Source organism: Humulus lupulus, chromosome 6 (assembly GCF_963169125.1).
Source record: "Humulus lupulus chromosome 6, drHumLupu1.1, whole genome shotgun sequence".
NCBI classification, from domain to species: Eukaryota; Viridiplantae; Streptophyta; class Magnoliopsida; order Rosales; family Cannabaceae; genus Humulus; species Humulus lupulus.
In genome coordinates this window covers 207,466,401-207,483,878 of record NC_084798.1, presented here as the reverse complement: position 1 = coordinate 207,483,878, position 17,478 = coordinate 207,466,401, and the positions used below count along the sequence as shown (strand labels likewise).

General features: G+C 33.0%; 2 protein-coding genes and 1 long non-coding RNA gene across 5 annotated transcripts; 2 read left to right on the top strand and 1 right to left on the bottom strand.

The window, feature by feature from the left end:
* Positions 1-889: 889 nt before the first annotated feature.
* On the top strand, positions 890-2,746 carry LOC133784415 (uncharacterized). The gene is made up of 4 exons (XR_009871334.1): positions 890-1,040; positions 1,631-1,705; positions 2,264-2,382; positions 2,473-2,746. It is a non-coding gene; the product is annotated as an uncharacterized LOC133784415 (long non-coding RNA).
* Positions 2,747-6,308: 3,562 nt separating this feature from the next.
* Positions 6,309-9,148, bottom strand: LOC133783053 ((R)-mandelonitrile lyase 1-like). 2 transcript variants are annotated; one of them, XM_062222583.1, is made up of 5 exons: positions 9,028-9,148; positions 8,659-8,794; positions 7,896-8,555; positions 6,700-7,546; positions 6,309-6,462 (listed from the first exon to the last, which is right to left on the bottom strand). In XM_062222583.1, exons 1-5 carry the CDS (start codon positions 9,061-9,063, stop codon positions 6,411-6,413), a joined length of 1,731 nt encoding a protein of 576 aa, XP_062078567.1. In that variant the 5' UTR covers positions 9,064-9,148; the 3' UTR covers positions 6,309-6,410. The 2 variants fall into 2 exon arrangements, with proteins under 2 accessions (XP_062078567.1, XP_062078568.1); XM_062222584.1 differs by having other exon boundaries at positions 8,934-9,062.
* A 202-nt stretch (positions 9,149-9,350) lies between these two features.
* On the top strand, positions 9,351-16,423 carry LOC133783052 (uncharacterized). 2 transcript variants are annotated; one of them, XM_062222581.1, is made up of 10 exons: positions 9,351-9,722; positions 9,797-9,853; positions 11,244-13,787; positions 13,878-14,740; positions 14,843-14,938; positions 15,023-15,266; positions 15,375-15,561; positions 15,627-15,719; positions 15,802-15,906; positions 15,989-16,423. In XM_062222581.1, exons 3-6 carry the CDS (start codon positions 13,660-13,662, stop codon positions 15,133-15,135), a joined length of 1,200 nt encoding a protein of 399 aa, XP_062078565.1. In that variant the 5' UTR covers positions 9,351-9,722; positions 9,797-9,853; positions 11,244-13,659; the 3' UTR covers positions 15,136-15,266; positions 15,375-15,561; positions 15,627-15,719; positions 15,802-15,906; positions 15,989-16,423. The 2 variants fall into 2 exon arrangements, with proteins under 2 accessions (XP_062078565.1, XP_062078566.1); XM_062222582.1 differs by lacking the exons at positions 9,351-9,722; positions 9,797-9,853 and having other exon boundaries at positions 10,882-13,787.
* Positions 16,424-17,478: the final 1,055 nt, after the last annotated feature.

Genomic DNA, 17,478 nt, shown 5'->3' with positions numbered 1-17,478 from the left:
ACATGTCCAGTATGCGGAAGTAGTAGATGGATTACTTCCGAAATGACGAAAGGAAAAAAAATTCCACACAAGGTGATGCGTTACTTTTCGTTGACCCCTCGGTTGAAAAGATTATACAGTTCAAGGATCAAGCTTTTATTCGCATGTTGGGAACTCTAGTTTCCATTTTGTGTCCGGGGCATTATGTGGATTTTGCTGATGTACCTCAACAGTTTAAGGATCAAGTGCTTGATCGTATGAGGGTAAAAAAATTACAAATCTTGTACTTTTCATTATTTAATGCCATTATTTACAAGTTATCTAATATTTTTTTTCTTAATGCAGTATTACTATAATATAGACGGTCATCCACAAAGTTAGTCAGTTCTGGCAACTCTCAACAAGGAGATGGGGGAAAGATATCGCGAGAGAAAAACCTATAGACATAGACACTTCAAACACTACAACAAAATTGACATACAATGACTCCCTACAATGTCTTACACCATTGGTGTAAGACATTAAAACTTATCAGGGGTTTTAAATGTCTAATGGTGTAAGACATTGAAAGTTTTTATTAATGACTACAATTGGAAGACATTAAAAATGGTGGAAGACGTTGGAAATAGGTTGAGAAGTGGCCAGGGGGACATCTAATGTCTCCCACTGGGAGACGTGGGACACGTGGCACGTCTCCCACTGGGAGACATTGAATGTATAGAGGGGTACATCCAACGTCTCCCACTGGGAGACGTGGGACACGTGGCACGTCTCCCACTGGGAGACATTGAATGTATAGAGGGGTACATCCAACGTCTCCCACTGGGAGACGTGGGACACGTGGCACGTCTCCCAATGGGAGACGTTGGATGTACCCCTCTATACATTCAATGTCTCCCAGTGGGAGACGTGCCACGTGTCCCACGTCTCCCAGTGGGAGACGTTGGATGTCCCCCTGGCCATTTAATGAATTTTGGGTCTTCTTCTTCCTCATAACACCAAACAGAGAGAGCACACCAAACAGAGAGCACGAAAGGGGTTGCGATTTTAGGGTTTTCAAGGTTAGTTTTTTTTAATTTTTATGAATTTTAGTTAATTATTTTGATAAAAAATCATAGGTTTAGCATTAGGATGAGTAATATACATGATTTTGTGTTAATTTTACATTTTTATGCATTTTTTTCTATACATTGTTAGATTTATTTGTTTTTCCATGGAGGTTTTTTTATAGATTTAAGATTTCATAGTTTTTTTTTAAATTAACCTATCACATTGTATATATTTCATTATAATATATATGTTCATGATTTTTTTTAATTTTTATCATTATTTATTTCGAAATTTAGATATATTTTTGTATGTATATTTACACTTTTTTTTTTTTAAATTCTAACTATTTTGTTATATATATAGTTATTATGTTAAAATAAATTTATTAAATAATTTTAAAAATATAAATATATGCAAAAATTTATGTTTTTGTTGATTATTGAGATTTTAGGTTATGAAATTTTTTATTGATTTTTTGTTTAGGTTATAATTAGTGGCTCATTGGAGTTTTTTTTTATTTGTTTACCAATCAATTACTTATTAGGAATTTAGTGATATTTGTTTAGTAATGTTTAACATATTAATTAATTTAATTTCGTAGGTTGTGATTTTGGTGGTGAGATTTTAGAGAGTACTTTGCATCAAAACTTCTATATCTATCAATCACACATTTGAGGTAATTAAGTTTCTAAAATTATAATAATAAGTTATATATTGCTAGATATTTAGTGATATTTTATTTATTATTTATTAATTTATTTATATTGGTTTGTGAATTTAATAGTGAATTCGATTACTACTTGAAGTAATTTTGCTAGCTTTTGAATTATTAATTGCAAGAGGTAAATATATATTCTCTTACTTCTACTTTTAATATTATTAAACAAATGTTAGAAGAGTTTGAATATCTTAAATATTCATCCATAGTGAAGTAGGTTCTGAGATTAAAATTGTGTGCTGCGGTGATAACGGAAGGTTGAGAACTTGTGTGTATTAGTGAAGTAGGTTCTGAGAAATTTGACTGTGTGCTGCGGAGCTATAAGGAAGAAACTTATTGTATGTTGTTTGAATTGTTTGTTTTTCTATTCACATGTAGATGGTTAGGTCACTATTATAGGGGAAATGCTGCCCGATTTTATCTAGGATAATAAACAATTAATTTTATATATGCATTCTATAAGGAAGAAACTTATTGTATGTTGTTTGAATTGTTTGTTTTGTTATTCACATGCAGATGGTTAGGTCACTATTATAGGGGAAATGCTGCCCGATATTATTTAGGATAATAAACGATTAGTTGAGAACGGGCATTACTTGATTGAACATGCAAGTCCCAGGCATTACTTGAGAACGGTATTATTAATTAAAATTTACAAATTATTTTTGAAACTATAAATGTAATCAAATAATTAATTAATATATTTTACTTTATATTTCTTGCAGCTAACAAGCACATCATATACAGAGGCACAAATTGATGAGTTGCGACAAGAATGGGCGACATATGTGTTGCCGATAATCCAAAGTTACCGACCTCGTTGATAGGTTTTTTTTTAATTTTTTAACTCTTTCTTCATACACAATGCAATATTTGTTCATTTTGAATATTTCTAACAAATATTGTATTTCTTGTATATATCTAACAAATATATTTTTTTATTTCAATTTAAATTAATATTATTTCAATTTAATTAATTTAAATTTAGATTAAAATAATTTCAATTTAAATTAATATTATTTCAATTTAATTAATTATTAAAATAATTTCAATTTAAATTAAAATAATTTCAATTTAAATTAATATTATTTCAATTTAAATTAATATTATTTCAATTTAATTAATTATTAAATCAAATTAAAATAATATTAATTATAAATTTATTTAATTTATTTTTTTTAAATGTGGGAGACTTTCAATGTCTCCCATTGGGAGAGGTGGGAGACTTCCCACGTCTCCCAATGGGAGAGGTGGAAAGTCAAATGTTGACTTTCCACCTCTCCCATTGGGAGACGTGGGAAATGACTCACCTCTCCCAATGGGAGACGTGGGATGTCTCCTAGGGACTTCCCACGTCTCCCATTGGGAGAGGTGAGTCACTTCCCACGTCTCCCAATGGGAGAGGTGGAAAGTCAACGTTTGACTTTCCACCTCTCCCAGTGGGAGACGTGGGAAGTGAGGTACGTCTCCCAATGGGAGACGTGGGATATATACCTACAATGACCCTAGCAACAACGTCTCACTAAGTGGGAGACATTGTAGACTTCCAATGTCTCCCAATTAAAGTCATAAAACCTCTATTTTGTTGTAGTGAAAAATCATTATGCTGGACCAGAAGATTTGGAGAATGTCCTCTCTAAGCCACCTAACCATTGCACTTAAGGAGGCTTGGCAGCTTATTTGTGAAATGTTTTTGAGCGAAAGATTTTTGGCTCGTTCTGCTAAAAATCAAGCAAACAGAAGACAAATGAAATATGTAACAACACACGGCACAAAGTCGTTAGCAGCTAAGCGTCACCAATATGTAAGTGAAGATGTTAATTTAATTTTATAAAATAACACATTCTAAAACATTTTGTTTACATTTGTATAGGAGAACCCGGATGCGCATGTTGTTGATACTTGGAGGGATGCTCATATGAGAAAATCGACAAAATCTTTGTCAATGAGGCAGCTCAACAAGATTATGTAAGTGAATAGTATTGTTTTCTTGTTTCTAATGTTTATAATGTTTCTAAATTTTTTTTATAATGTTATCTTTATACAGGAAAAAATGGCGGCTGAGGTGGAGAGGTCACAGAATGAGAGGCAAAGCCAACAACAGAGTGAGGCATCTCTAAATGTATCTGGTGTTGATTCGTCCCCGATCGATCAATACGAGATACTAAGTAAAGTACTCGGGGAGAGATCTGACTACCAAAGAGGAGTGGGTTATAGGGCGAAAGGGAAGGCAAAAAAGACATCCTCTAGCTCTACAGATCAAAGTCAGTCCCAAGCAAATACTGCTGCTTCGCCTAATGAAGATATGAGAGTTATGGCTTTGCTGGTGAAGGCAATTCGTGAGATGTTTGAGACTTCGACAACTGTGCATCCCAGTAAACTGTATAACCCAATGTTTGACAGTTTTCTGCAAAGGCATTTGCCACCACAATCCGAAGGTGGTTCGTCTTCTCAGTCTCCTTCACAGCAGTATCAGCCTCCTTCACATTAGCAGTATCAGCCTCCTTCACAGCAGCAGTTCCAGCCTCCTTCACAGTATCCGCCGCAGCAGCTGTACCAGCCTCACCCAATGTATCTGCCACATATGTCGTCGCACCAATCTCCTCAGTATCAAAACCAATACATTTTTGGACCCCCCTTCCTAGTCTCCTCCACAATATTTTAGTTTTACCGATTTTCCAGGAGGATCGATGCAGCCTCCGCCACAGCCACAGCCTCGAGATCTGTTTGGGGACCTCACGCTCAGACAATCATCACAACCACCTTATATTCCTTCACCGCCACCGCCACCGCCGCCACAGCCACAGCCACCGCCACCGCCACAGCCGTCGTCCTCACAGCTAGACCAAAATGTTGAAGATGAGGACAATTTCAATATTAATCTTAATGACTTTCTTTAGTTACTAGTTTATATATTTGGACTGAATTAATACTTTATTTATTTTTAATGACTATAGTGATATTTACTAGGTTGATAAATATTAAAATTATTTATATTAATTTTAATCTTAGTTATGTTTAAATTAATTAAATGTTTATTTTTGTTAAATTATATTATAAATTATTTTTAAAAATAATTAAATTTAATAAATATTAATTTATTAATTTATTTAAAATTTAATTTTAAAAAAATTATAAATACAATATTAGCGGCGGACCCCGCGGCTAATACTATTGCCTCTGACATAGTTATTAGCGGCGGGTGTGTCAGTCCGCCGCTAATAATGACTATTAGCGGCGGAGGCCCGCCGCTAAAGTGTATTAGCAGCGGATGTGGCCATTATTAGCGGCGGAGTCCCCCGCCGCTAATAACAGAATTTCTTGTAGTGCAATTGTTTTGGTTTGTGATGTTCTGAATATTTTTGTTGCAGTCTTACATGGATTCAGAAACTCGAGGGATAATGACAATATATGCCACTGCACAGCTAAGGAGAACTTCCGATATTATATTTATTGCAGTCCAATGCTTTTTGTTGAGGGTACAAGCGTCGCACACGCTTCTCATATATCATTTGGTTTGTCCTTTTATGAATAATGTAAAATTAGAACAATTTTATTGTAAGATCCATCAATAGAGTATTAGATTAAAATATTTAGATTGTCATTACGACTTAGAGGTGGTTTGAGTTTTTTATGTATTTTTTTTTATTGATAATGTTGAAAGATATTATAAGTTAGCTTACATTTTATGTTAATGAGAAATTTAAATTTATTTTGATTTTTTTTGTGTTTTTGTAGTATTTTCTTTTGAAATTTTAGAAATCTAACATATATAATACATTTTGAACAATCAAAGCGATATATTTTTTTAAATGGTTTGAGTTTTTTATGTATTTATTTTTTTATTTTTATTGATAATGTTGAAAGATATTATAAGTTAGCTTACATTTTATGTTAATGAGAAATTTAAATTTATTTTGATTTTTTTTTTTTTTTTGTGTTTTTGTAGTATTTTCTTTTGAAATTTTAGAAATCTAACATATATAATACATTTTGAACAATCAAAGGGATATATTTTTTTAAATCAAAATTAAAATTGTAGCTGCATTTTTTTTTTTTAAATTACTTTTAAGGGCATGCAAAGGGAGTCCTAAAATCTTAATTTAAAGACACTCAACGAGATCTTTTAGGATACACATTGCGAGTCCTAAAAACATTCTTTTAGGACTCGCGAAAAGATTCGAGTCTTAAAAACCTTCTGCGAGTCTTAAAAAACCTCAGTTTTTAAGTCTCTCAAATAAAGGACTCGCATTGTGTTATATATATATATATATATATATATATATGAACATGGCTACTACGAGAGGGAACGTGTGTATGATCAAGCACCACTCAAATATAAATAAACCCAACAATATTAAATAGTTTTGTGAATTTTATATTTTATTAATATAGTCCACATACAGATATCCTTTATCATTTTTCATGCATACATGATTCTTTTTCTTAAAAAAATATGAAGGAAGAGGAGTTGAATGGTGGGGACCTTTTCTTTGTGAATATTAATGTATTATGTCAATGACCATATATAAAAATTATATTAAAATAACAACAATAATAATGACGATAAAAAGCCAATAAAGGACTTTATATATATATGCTTTTTGTAAATTTGATGGTAGAATTTTATTTATTTACAATAATAATTGGAAATTTTACGACGTTAATTTGTAATTTGAGTTTGTCTTTCTCTTAACATCTTTAGTCCAAGATAACTGCAACAAACAAATTAAGAAGAAAAAAAACAAATTAGCACTAATGCTCAATCACTAGCAATTTAATTACAAATTAAAATTTATAAAAATACACCATAATAAACAATCTCGTAGTATATATGAGTATGATCTTCAACACATATATTATATACCTTAAATTTAATGTCCATGTCATTGCATATTAAATATATATATATATATATATATATTTTGATACAAAAATGTTTTTTAACTTACCGACCCATCATCATTAAGGTGGCCTGAGGATTGGTCCCAGGAGAGATAATGAATGTTGATCCATCAACAACTCGAAGTGAATTAGTACCAATGACCATAAAATCACCATCCACAACCTTCCCCACTAGACAACCCCCATGATAATGCCAAAAGGTCGTAATCGAACTTCGACAATAATCTTCCATGGATGAATCATTAGACTGGATAGTTGGCAAAGGAGGCCCAAAGAACAAGAAATTCCTATTGCCATTCAAATCTTTGTACTTAAATCGATCTAATGACTTAGTTTTTAGTAACTCACCAAACTTCCTCATTGCACTAACGCAGCGCGCGAGGTCGATCGGGTCAGAGAAGTAATTGAACCGAACATGTGGTGTGGCTGTCACATTAGTGTTGGAAGCCAACCATAGTGAACCGGTTGATAAGGGCCCCACTATTTTTTCAGCTAGGGTTGCTAGAATCAATTTTGTTGGAATTATTGGGTTGGGGTAAATGCTGAAAGGTAATATAGTTGGAGAAAATTGTAAGCTATAAGAGAAGGTTTCTATAATATAATCATTAGTAACCCCAACAACTTGAAAAATAGATGTTTCCAATGGAAATGGGATGATGAGATTAATGTTGTTACGTGGATTATCAGCCATGAATTGTCCAACATTGGGTTGGGAAAGGACTATGGGAATATGTTGTGATGAAAGGTATGATTGAGGACCGATCCCGCTAAGTAGCAAAAGTTGAGGGCTTCCAAGTGCACCTGCACTTAGTATTACTTCTCCCTTATTGCGTAATAATGCCTTGTGAGACCTCCCTTTGGTATCCGTGTATATAACTCCAATAGCAGTGGGATCTGTTTATTTAATCACAATTAATACTCATGAGCAATTATGATATGTAGTAAATACATATGCACTAGCTTTGATTGTGATAACATATATATAATAGAATGATCAATTCTAGTTTAGCCTTATCTTTATCAAAATAAATGACCTCGGTTTCTCTATTATTATTACTATTATTATTATTAAGATGAGTTTGAATCAAGAATTGTTTCTTTGGTTGAAGGAGATAATCATGAACAAATTTGCCACTTTCTCTCCTGATTATATGTTATAGGAATTAGTCCTAAGTGAATCCAAACTCCATGTGATTCAAATGACTTATAATACCATTCATTTAAAAAAAAAATTGAAACGTACTAGAGGATTTAGTAGAGAAGATAATTTTCTTCACGGAAGCTTGAATTGCAATTACCAAGTTTTTGAGATCTCCATTATTTAGTAACTCCACAGCTCCATGTCTTCGCCCCATATCATCAAATGTAGAACCAGATTGTTTAGTTCCAAGCTTATGTTTTGTAGTGACTCCATTATCAGGACCAACGCCAGCTTCCAACAAAGCCTCTTTCACCGCAGATTGCCAAACTGATAAATTCGAATGTGATACTATCTTCTCCTTCACCCACTCGTACGCCTTCTCAACCTCACCCATGTCCCATTCCACGCCAGAATTGGCAAGAAAATCATTGTCAGCTTCCGAAAAGAAACCGCCATTAATCATGCTAGTCCCTCCCAAAACCCTAGCTCTTACGTTCTCCACACCTTCCTCTGACTTGAACCTCTGCGCCGGTGTATCACCATTGTCATTTTCAATGAGATTAGCAAGAAAGCCAGATGCAACCAACACATTTGGGTGAGCGTTAGGGGCGTTGCCTCTCTCAAGAACTAGGACTGAGTATTTTTCTGATAGAGTTGCCGCCAAAGGGCATCCGGCTGTGCCACCTCCGATCACAATGTAGTCATATTGTTTCACTAATGGTAGATCAGTTGCATTGTAAACCGATTTCATGTAACTAAAGTCTGCTTGAAACATTTTTAGATTTGATGAAGTTTAGGCATAAACAAATGATTTAAAAGACACAAATTAAGGATAATAAAAAATTATAGAAAGACACTTAATTACCATAATCAACCGCGTGGACCAACAATTTTCCATGAATATAAGTTAATGATATCAGCAGAGTATAAATAAGGGATAGAGGAGATGATGCCATATTTTTGTTGCCTTTGAACCTTGGAGCCACTAAGGATAATGTTACCTGAAATAATATTATCAATGTTATAGTATAGAACACAGAATTATAATCAAATTCGACACTATAAAAATTACAATTTTGTGTAGAGAAATTCCCCAAGTAAATTAAAGAAAATGGTAGGAAAATTGTAAAAGGAGTTTACTATAACAAAATGATTGCAACTTTTGTCTTATAATAATAGAGGAAATTATTTTCACTCTAACAAAAAGAAAATATTGTAGAGGTTTGGGAGAAACCTCAGTTTTTCTCTCTGAAACTCTCTTTAATTTCATACTCTAAATCGGATGGATTGATGAAATGTTAAAGTCACATATTAATTTATAGGCTTTATAAATCGATTTATGTGGTGAAAGATAATTAAATATATACATTCAAGTTGTAAAAGACAGCTATAATATACTTGACTAAGTTTTGTATTAATGAAACTTTAATACGACAATTTGTTTTTCCTTCTCATTCATTTAATTAAATGTAATAAAGTCAAAAGTGATTTTACGTACCTAACATAACAATTCTCCCACTTAAAGTCATTTTTGTAAAATCTCTACTATCATTTCACTATTTTCTATACCCGTTCCCTCTTTTGTTTTTGCTATAGACCAATCACTACAAAAAAAAAGGTTGTATACCGAGAACATTATACCGACAACATGTTCTCGGTATATACATTTCATATGAGCGGGACATTTTCGCGGTTCTGAAATGGGTTAGTTCCTATACCGAGAACTTATACCGAGAACATATTCTCGGTATAGGGTTTATAAATATACCCAACAGCCGCGAAGCGCCTTCTCCTTCCTCTCTGGTTTCCCTCTGCTTTCTCCGAGCCGTCCGCCTCCCTCCGCCGAAAACCTCCATTTTCTTCCCAAAAATCTCAGTTTTAAGCCCCAAAATTACCAAGGGTGAAGGAGTTTCTCTCTATTTGTTAAAGGTAAGGTTTATTTATTCATTTTATATATATATATTTATGAAATGGTAATGATATTTTGTAATTTTTGTTTGAAGGTTGGGTGCGGTTTTTGTTGGACTACAGAGATAGTTTGCAAGATATTGAAGGTGTTGGTAAGTTGTTTTTAATTTTTCTGTTTTTTTTTTTTTCAATTTTTGAATAATTTATGTTTTTTTATATAAATAAAATAATATTAATTTTAATAAAAATCTGAAATTATTATATTAGATAGAATGTATTTATTTTTAGGTTTTAAAAATATTTATTAGTAAAAATGATATTAGGAATTAGAAAATTGTTATATGATTAATTAGTATTTTTTTTATTAAAATAGATTCTATGTTGTTTTGGTGAAATTTATGTGTATTAAACATATTAGTAAACATATTAAATATTTGAGTGTTAATTTGAAAATTTTGGTGCTAATGTTAGTATGTTGTTGTTGTTGTCAATTTTAATTTTTTTGGTTATGTTAGTAGTAAAAAATCAGATTTTATAAATATTGATGATTTGTTGTTGTTAATTTTTAGTAGAATTTTGATATTTTGCTTAGAAAATTGAATAATTAATAAAATTTAGACTAATAATTATAAATTATATAGTCGTTTAAAATGTATTTGTATTGCTCTCTGCATAATCTGGGTTTGGATATTTTTTATGTGTTATTTGTAGGATTTTAAATTTTGGAATAGATGAAAATATAGTCGTTATGCTGCCGAATTTTTTATAAAATTGTAAAGTTTAGAGATATTGTGAATATTAGTAGAAGTACTCAATAAAATTTCTAATTTAATAAATAGTGAATTGATAAGTAAAATAATATATTTTAAAATTAAGATTAAAAAAATTAACATTAACATTATGCAACTAAATTTTAATAAAAATAAACATTAATTAAATAATTTAAGTAATAATTAAATCCTAAAGTAATTAAATAAATTTTAAACAAATCTTAGAAATTTTGTTTAAATTAATAAAACTATTCAATAAAGCATAAGTAAAATATGTAATTTAATAAATACTAAATTAATATGTAAAAATAATAATATTTGTTAGTTCTGATTAAATAAAATTAACAAATATATTATTAGAAAACCATTATTAAAATTAAAAAAATTAAATTAATATTTGTTAGTTTTAATCATTATTAAAATTAAAATTAAAAAAATATGTCAAATTTAAATAATTTTAATAATATTTACACTGAAATATATTATAGTTAGATATCATAAAACAACATAATTAACTTCAAAGAGCATAAGACATTAAAAAAACATATTTAATTTTATTTGCATTTTTCTTTGGTAATAAGAAATTATTACCAAAGATATGATAGTGTTATTATCACCTAGTGATAATATTATATTTTTTTAGTGTTCATCACAAGAAGCCTTAGACTCGTTCAGAGAGGGTGAGTCATTGAAGACTCTTACATTTGCCTCTCTCTGAATTAGGACACACACACAAATTGATTGTAAGTTTGATGATTAGTGTTCCGTGCAGTGCTACATTCATACAATGTCGATCGACAAGAGCTAGATTAATTTGATAGATCGATTATCCGATGAGTATGAGGCTGGTGTGATGGATTTTCTCCAGAGAGCTCGGCAGTGCGTTGACTCAAGGGGATTGGTGAAATGTCCGTGTAGGAGGTGTGCCAACGTTGAATTTCAGACGATTGATGTATTAGAAAATCATCTTTTTGTAAATGGTTTTCTACGGAAATATACCAATTGGCATTGGCATGGAGAGGATGAAATAATACCAATGAGGAAAGTGATAGATCAAAATGATGAAGATGAAATGATTGATGTTCTCAATGATCTTATGCAAAATGACAATGAAGAATATGAAGAGAATGAGCACGATCAAGAGATACCTACAACAGACTACAGGGGTGGGCAACATTATAACGATTTGTTTGCTGAGATCGAGGCTCCATTATTCCCCGGGTGTCAAAATTACACATCATTGAATTTCCTAGTGAAGTTAATGCATTTCAAAGTGTTGGGAAAAATTCCCAACAAAATATTTGATGGAATGCTGGAGTTGTAACATGATGCATTTCCAGCCCCAAATAAGCTTCCAAAATCGCATTATGCAGCGAAAATGTTGTTGCGGAAACTTGGATTGGGCTACGAGTCAATCCATGTCTGCAAGCATGATTGCGCACTGTTTTGGAAAGAACATGCTGGAAAAAGCAAATGTCCTATTTGTGGGGAGGATCGATGGGTGGACAAGAACACCAAGGGAAAGAAAGTGCCTCATAAAGTGATGCGTTATTTTCCTTTAACCCCTAGGTTAATGCGAAAATATGCATCGAGGCACATTGCTCAACATATGAGATGGCATCACGAGCAACGTATAAAAGAAGATGGTGTATTGCGTCATCCTGCTGATGGGAAAGCTTGGAAGGACTTTGACCGAAATAATCCAACATTTGCAATGGAACCCAGGAATGTGCGGCTTGGATTGGCTGCAGATGGATTCAATCCCTTTGGTAATATGAGTCTTTCTTATAGTATGTGGCTGGTTGTGTTGACGACATATAATTTGCCACCATGGTTGTGCATGAGAGAAACTAATTTCATGTTGAGCTTATTAATTCCGGGACCTCATTTGCCAGGAAAAGATTTTGATGTTTTCTTAAGACCATTGATTGATGAGTTAAAAGAATTATGGGTGACCGGTGTACATACTCGAGATGCAGTCGATGGTAGTTTCTTCACTCTTCGGGCAGCTTTGATGTGGACTATAAACGATTACCCATCAAGGAGTAGCCTTTCTGGATGGACTGGCCAAGGTTATCATGCTTGCTCTACTTGCAATGTGGCAACACCATCTATTCGTTTACAAAAGAAGGTTGCTTTTTATGGTCATAGACATTTTTTACCAATCAAACATGCCATTAGAAGGGACAAGAAGACATATGGTGTTGTTGAAAAAAGATTACCACCAAAGCCATTAACCATGCAAGAAATGTTCACACAAATGAGTTTCATACCCGATTCTCTTCCTGGTAAGCATGTCAGTTATGGCGGCCAAAAAAGAAAGTGTACAAAAGAGCAAGTAGGTTGGCGAAAAAAAAGAATATTTTTGAGCTCCCATATTGGGCCAACATAATGTTGCGACACAATCTAGATGTTATGCATGTTGAGAAAAATGTATGCGACAGTTTAGTAGGCACAATAGTTGGGCTGGAGAATAAGACCAAAGACACTGTTAGTGCCAGAGTAGACTTGGAGAAGATGAAGATGAGACCAGAGTTACAGCTGAGGAAGTTGAATGGTCGGATACAAAAGCCTGCGGCCAAATTCACTTTCACTGTTGAAGATCGCCAAAAGTTTTGTTGATTTCTTAAATCAGTGAAGTTTCCAGATGGTTTGGATCTAACCTAAGGAAAAATGTGATTGATAATGACAATAAGATCACTGGTTTGAAATCTCATGATTGTCACATCATTATGCAACACCTTTTGCCAGTTGGTGTGCATGCATTCCTAGAGAAATCGATGAGTACAACTATTATTGAGTTATGCACTTTCTTCAAGATCATTTGTGCGAGAACTCTAAAAGTCTCAGATTTAGAAAAAGTCAAAACTTCAATTGTTGAGATTGTTTGCAAGTTAGAAAATATTTTCCCACCTGCTTTTTTTGATATCATGGTCCATCTACTAATACATTTATCGGAAGAAGCAATACTTGGAGGACCGGTTCACATGAGGTGGATGTATCCTTTTGAAAGGTATATGAAAAAATTGAAGAATTATGTTCGTAATAAAGCACGTCCAGAGGAGTCAATAGCAGAAGGATATGTGGTTGATGAGGCATTAACATTTTGCTCCATGTACTTGAAAGGTGTTTAGACAAAGTTCAATCGTCCAAACCGAAATGTAGATGTTAGTCCATCACTTAAAAAGATGTCGGTCTTTCGATCTCAGGGTCTTCCAATTGGTAAGAAATCCTTGACAATTTTGGAAGATGAAGTGAAGAAAATAGCGGATTGGTATATTCTAAACAACTGCAATGAGATCTTGCCATATCTTCGGTAAGTAATTATAGTAGTTCATCATTTCATTGCATGTTTATTATAACACTTATTAGTAGCTCTTAACTTGGTTGTTTTTGTTTGTTGCAGAGAGCATAGGGAAATTCTACAGACTAAAGGTGTTGAAAACCTAGACCTATTACAGAGAGAGGAATTTCCTAATTGGTTTTATAATAAGATTTATCATCTTCGACAAACAGGATCCTTGAAAGTACATGAAAAATTTATCTCTTTAGGAAACGGTTCTTCTACTCGTGTTGCGTCGTACCCTGGGTGTGTTGTAAATGGAGTAAGATTTTTGTGTTATGACAGGGACAAGAATCGCAAAACTCAAAATAGTGGAGTCTCTGTAGCGGGTGTCAAAAATAGTACTTATTACGGCCAGTTGGAAGAAGTTTTAGTGATGTCATATCTTTCTGGTTGTTCTGTTGTATTATTTAAGTGCAAATGGTTTGACACTAATCGGTCTTCAGGATTAAAGTTTGAGCAAAACATAACGAGTATCAAAACCAGTTCGGAGGCCTTCAAAGATGATAAATTTATCTTAGCAACTCAGGCTAACCAAGTTTTCTACATTGAAGACCTTAAAAATAAATCTCATTGGAAAGTCGTCCAAGAAGTGCATCACAGAAATGTGTGGGACATCCCACAAGTTGAAGAACAAGCGGATGATGTAGAAGTAGATGTTATGCACAACACTAGTTCCTCTAATTTCCAATTATTCATTGATCTTGGACCGTTGCCACAAATCAGCTTTGAACGCACGGGGGCTCCATTACAATTTGTTGAGATAGATAATGTTGCAATCGAGGAGGAGAAGGAGGAGGAAATGGAAGAAGAAGAGGAGGAGGAGGAAGAGGAAGTGGAGGAGGAGGAGGAAGTTGAATATGAAGATGATGAAGATGAAGATGAACACATAGAAACCGATGATGATAGTGAAGATTATTATAGTGGTAATTTTATAATATGTTGAAGTAATTATTTTTAACAAGAATTAATTTTATATAGTCATTTTTAACCGATAAATGTAATTTTAATATCGATTAATTGGACAGATATGGCTGATGTTATTGCTCGATCTCACGGGGGTGATGGTGGAGGATGCGATCCTCCACGTGGACCGTCAGATATTCCAGCTGATTGTGAACGAGGTAATACTTTACACATTGATATACTCCTTAAATTTTAACAATTAATCCATATTAATTTTAAAATATTGAATTTGCATACAATAGCGCCTCCAAACAAACGTGGACGCCATAAAGGATTGAACACACGGGAAAAAAAGGAACAGTTGGGGCGTCCTCTCCCTCTCGAGTGGGATGTGCGGGGGAGAACATATAAATAGAGATCGGAGATTACAGCTCAAATTTCTCAAGAGAGCTCGGATTACTTGTTCAACAGTACAGAGATCCGGACTGTCCTCAATGGTCAAAAGTATCAAATGCCTCGAAACAAAGAATACTTGCACATTTGGAAGTAAGTAGTTTATGTATTTTTTTGTTAATTCTCATTTTATGTTATATATCATATTTACTAATAAATGTTTGTAAATTATGATGATTTGTTTGATATTGGGCGTACTAGATATGGAGAAGGGCATATGCCTGGGATCTTGAGAGGAATTGATACTTCGTGTGCTAAAAAGTATTCTGACTAGAAGTACGATATTAAAGAGCATTTAACGATTAATGGACCACAAAATCGTTATGGTGGTTGCACGGATACGCAGTGGCAAAAAGCCCTTGAATTTTTCCGACGCCCAGAAATTACGGTATTAATTTCTTGCTAAACTTAACTATCTTAATTAAATATATTACTAACGATAACTTTTTGCAGAAACGTTCTGTGGTCAACAAGGAAAATAGGAAGAAACTGAAAGAGCTTAGCTATGGAGGTTCTCAGTCAATCACAGCCCTGCCCTATAAAAAAGTTAGTTAATTAATTATTTTTTAGTTTGTTTTTCTTATTTACATTTAATTATTAATTTTATAAAAATATATGTACGTGACAGCGCAATTTAGAGACTGGGCAACTTGAGCTCATCCCGGATAGCTAGATGGATACTCACCATAAATTAGGCACAGGGTGGGTGACAGAGACAGCAAAAAATACTTGGGTACGTTAAGTTTTTTAAAGCATTTTTCAAAATTTTAATTGTATGTTTACAAAACATAATTACATTATACATTGTATCATAGGAGGAATTGCGTGCATATCGCGACACATAGCAGACACAGACAACTGATAGTGAGAGTTCCACACCAGTTTCGAGTGCGCCTGAAGATAAAGACATATCTTTGGTACAAACTTTCTTCGGAAAACGACGAGGCCACCAGAAAGGATATGGACGTATCCTTAACATAAGGGGCTGAACTCCATTTGATTTTCGTCCTTCACAAACTAGAGATGAAGAGATGTCTGAGATGAGAGAGCGTCTTCGACAGTTAGAGGAGCATGTCTGGACTCATTGTATCACCCTGGGATCTCAATGTGCCCCACCACCACCCGATGATCCCAATGTTGGAGCACCGACTCAGTAGGATTTATGTATGAATTTTATTACAATTGACTATTACATTATCATGTTTAAGACAACTCTTTATTTTGATTCAGCAAACATACTCTTATATTTTTATTTATATGTGTTAATATAAGTGTTTAAATTTTATTCTATTGTTTTATATTTAATTCAAATTAAATAAATAAATAAATAAGGGAATAAATATAAAAAAATTCTTGTTTAGTCTATACTGAGGACATTGTCCTCTGTATATACCATTAAGATGACAAATAAGGGTTGGTTGTGCCGAGGACATTTTTCACTCTATACCAATGGCATTGTCCTCGGTACAACCTATACCGAGAACATGTTTATTGTCGTCGGTAGAAGTTTCGTTCTACCGACGCGGCTGTACCGAGAACTTACTGCCGACGACATGTTCTCGGTATAAGGTCTACCGAGAACATTTAGGCTTATACCGATGACATTTATTCTCGGTATAGGCCTTGTTTTTTGTAGTGAATAGAGAATAAACTTTATCACTACTACTACTGCTGATCTATGTAATATGTCAAACTTTTTACATGAGCTCCAAACTAAATTAAAAACACTTCTCACATCAGTTTTAAATCGATGTGGTTAGTTAAAAAAGATTAAAAATCATTATAAATAATTTAATTTTAGAAATTTTATTTGATTTTCATGCTTTATATTTTTTTTAAAAATAAAGATGAAAGAGGAAGGAAAGAATTTACAAAAGAAAAGTGAGAGAAAGTTAATAAAAGAAGAAAAATGATAAAGAGATATAATAACTTAACACATATATATGCCAAAATTTAAATTAAAAATGAAAAGGAATTAATTTGAATGTGTCGCTTAAAAGTGTCACAAAATGTATTTTACGTGGATTCTACATTAAGGTAAAAGATTTTACATGACTTGTTAAAATCATAGGAAAAAAAAATCACCCCGTGAGATCAATGTGGTATCCTTATTTTTTTCTACATCAATTTATTTGTCTAACTAACATAAAAAGGCGACGCAATAGTATATATGAATTTGCCATTGTTAATTGATTAGCTTTGCAAGAACATCCGTCTATCTTTTCATAAACAAAGTGATATTAAACTCATATATGTGTTTTTTTGGGTAAAATGTTGTTCTTTCCCAAATAATATGTCAAGCACC

What these genes read in the sequence shown, in the direction of transcription:
- LOC133783052 (XM_062222581.1), top strand. Translation starts at nt 13,660, where the DNA reads ATGTCGGTCTTTCGATCTCAGGGTCTTCCAATTGGTAAGAAATCCTTG. An exon ending in GAGATCTTGCCATATCTTCG is followed by an intron (nt 13,788 to 13,877) that starts GTAAGTAATTAT and finishes TGTTTGTTGCAG; the next exon opens with AGAGCATAGGGAAATTCTAC. An exon ending in TAGTGAAGATTATTATAGTG is followed by an intron (nt 14,741 to 14,842) that starts GTAATTTTATAA and finishes TTAATTGGACAG; the next exon opens with ATATGGCTGATGTTATTGCT.
- LOC133783053 (XM_062222583.1), bottom strand. Translation starts at nt 9,063, where the DNA reads ATGAAATTAAAGAGAGTTTCAGAGAGAAAAACTGAG. An exon ending in CTTCTCTACTAAATCCTCTA is followed by an intron (nt 7,547 to 7,895) that starts GTACGTTTCAAT and finishes TTAAATAAACAG; the next exon opens with ATCCCACTGCTATTGGAGTT. An exon ending in ACCTTAATGATGATGGGTCG is followed by an intron (nt 6,463 to 6,699) that starts GTAAGTTAAAAA and finishes TGTTTGTTGCAG; the next exon opens with TTATCTTGGACTAAAGATGT.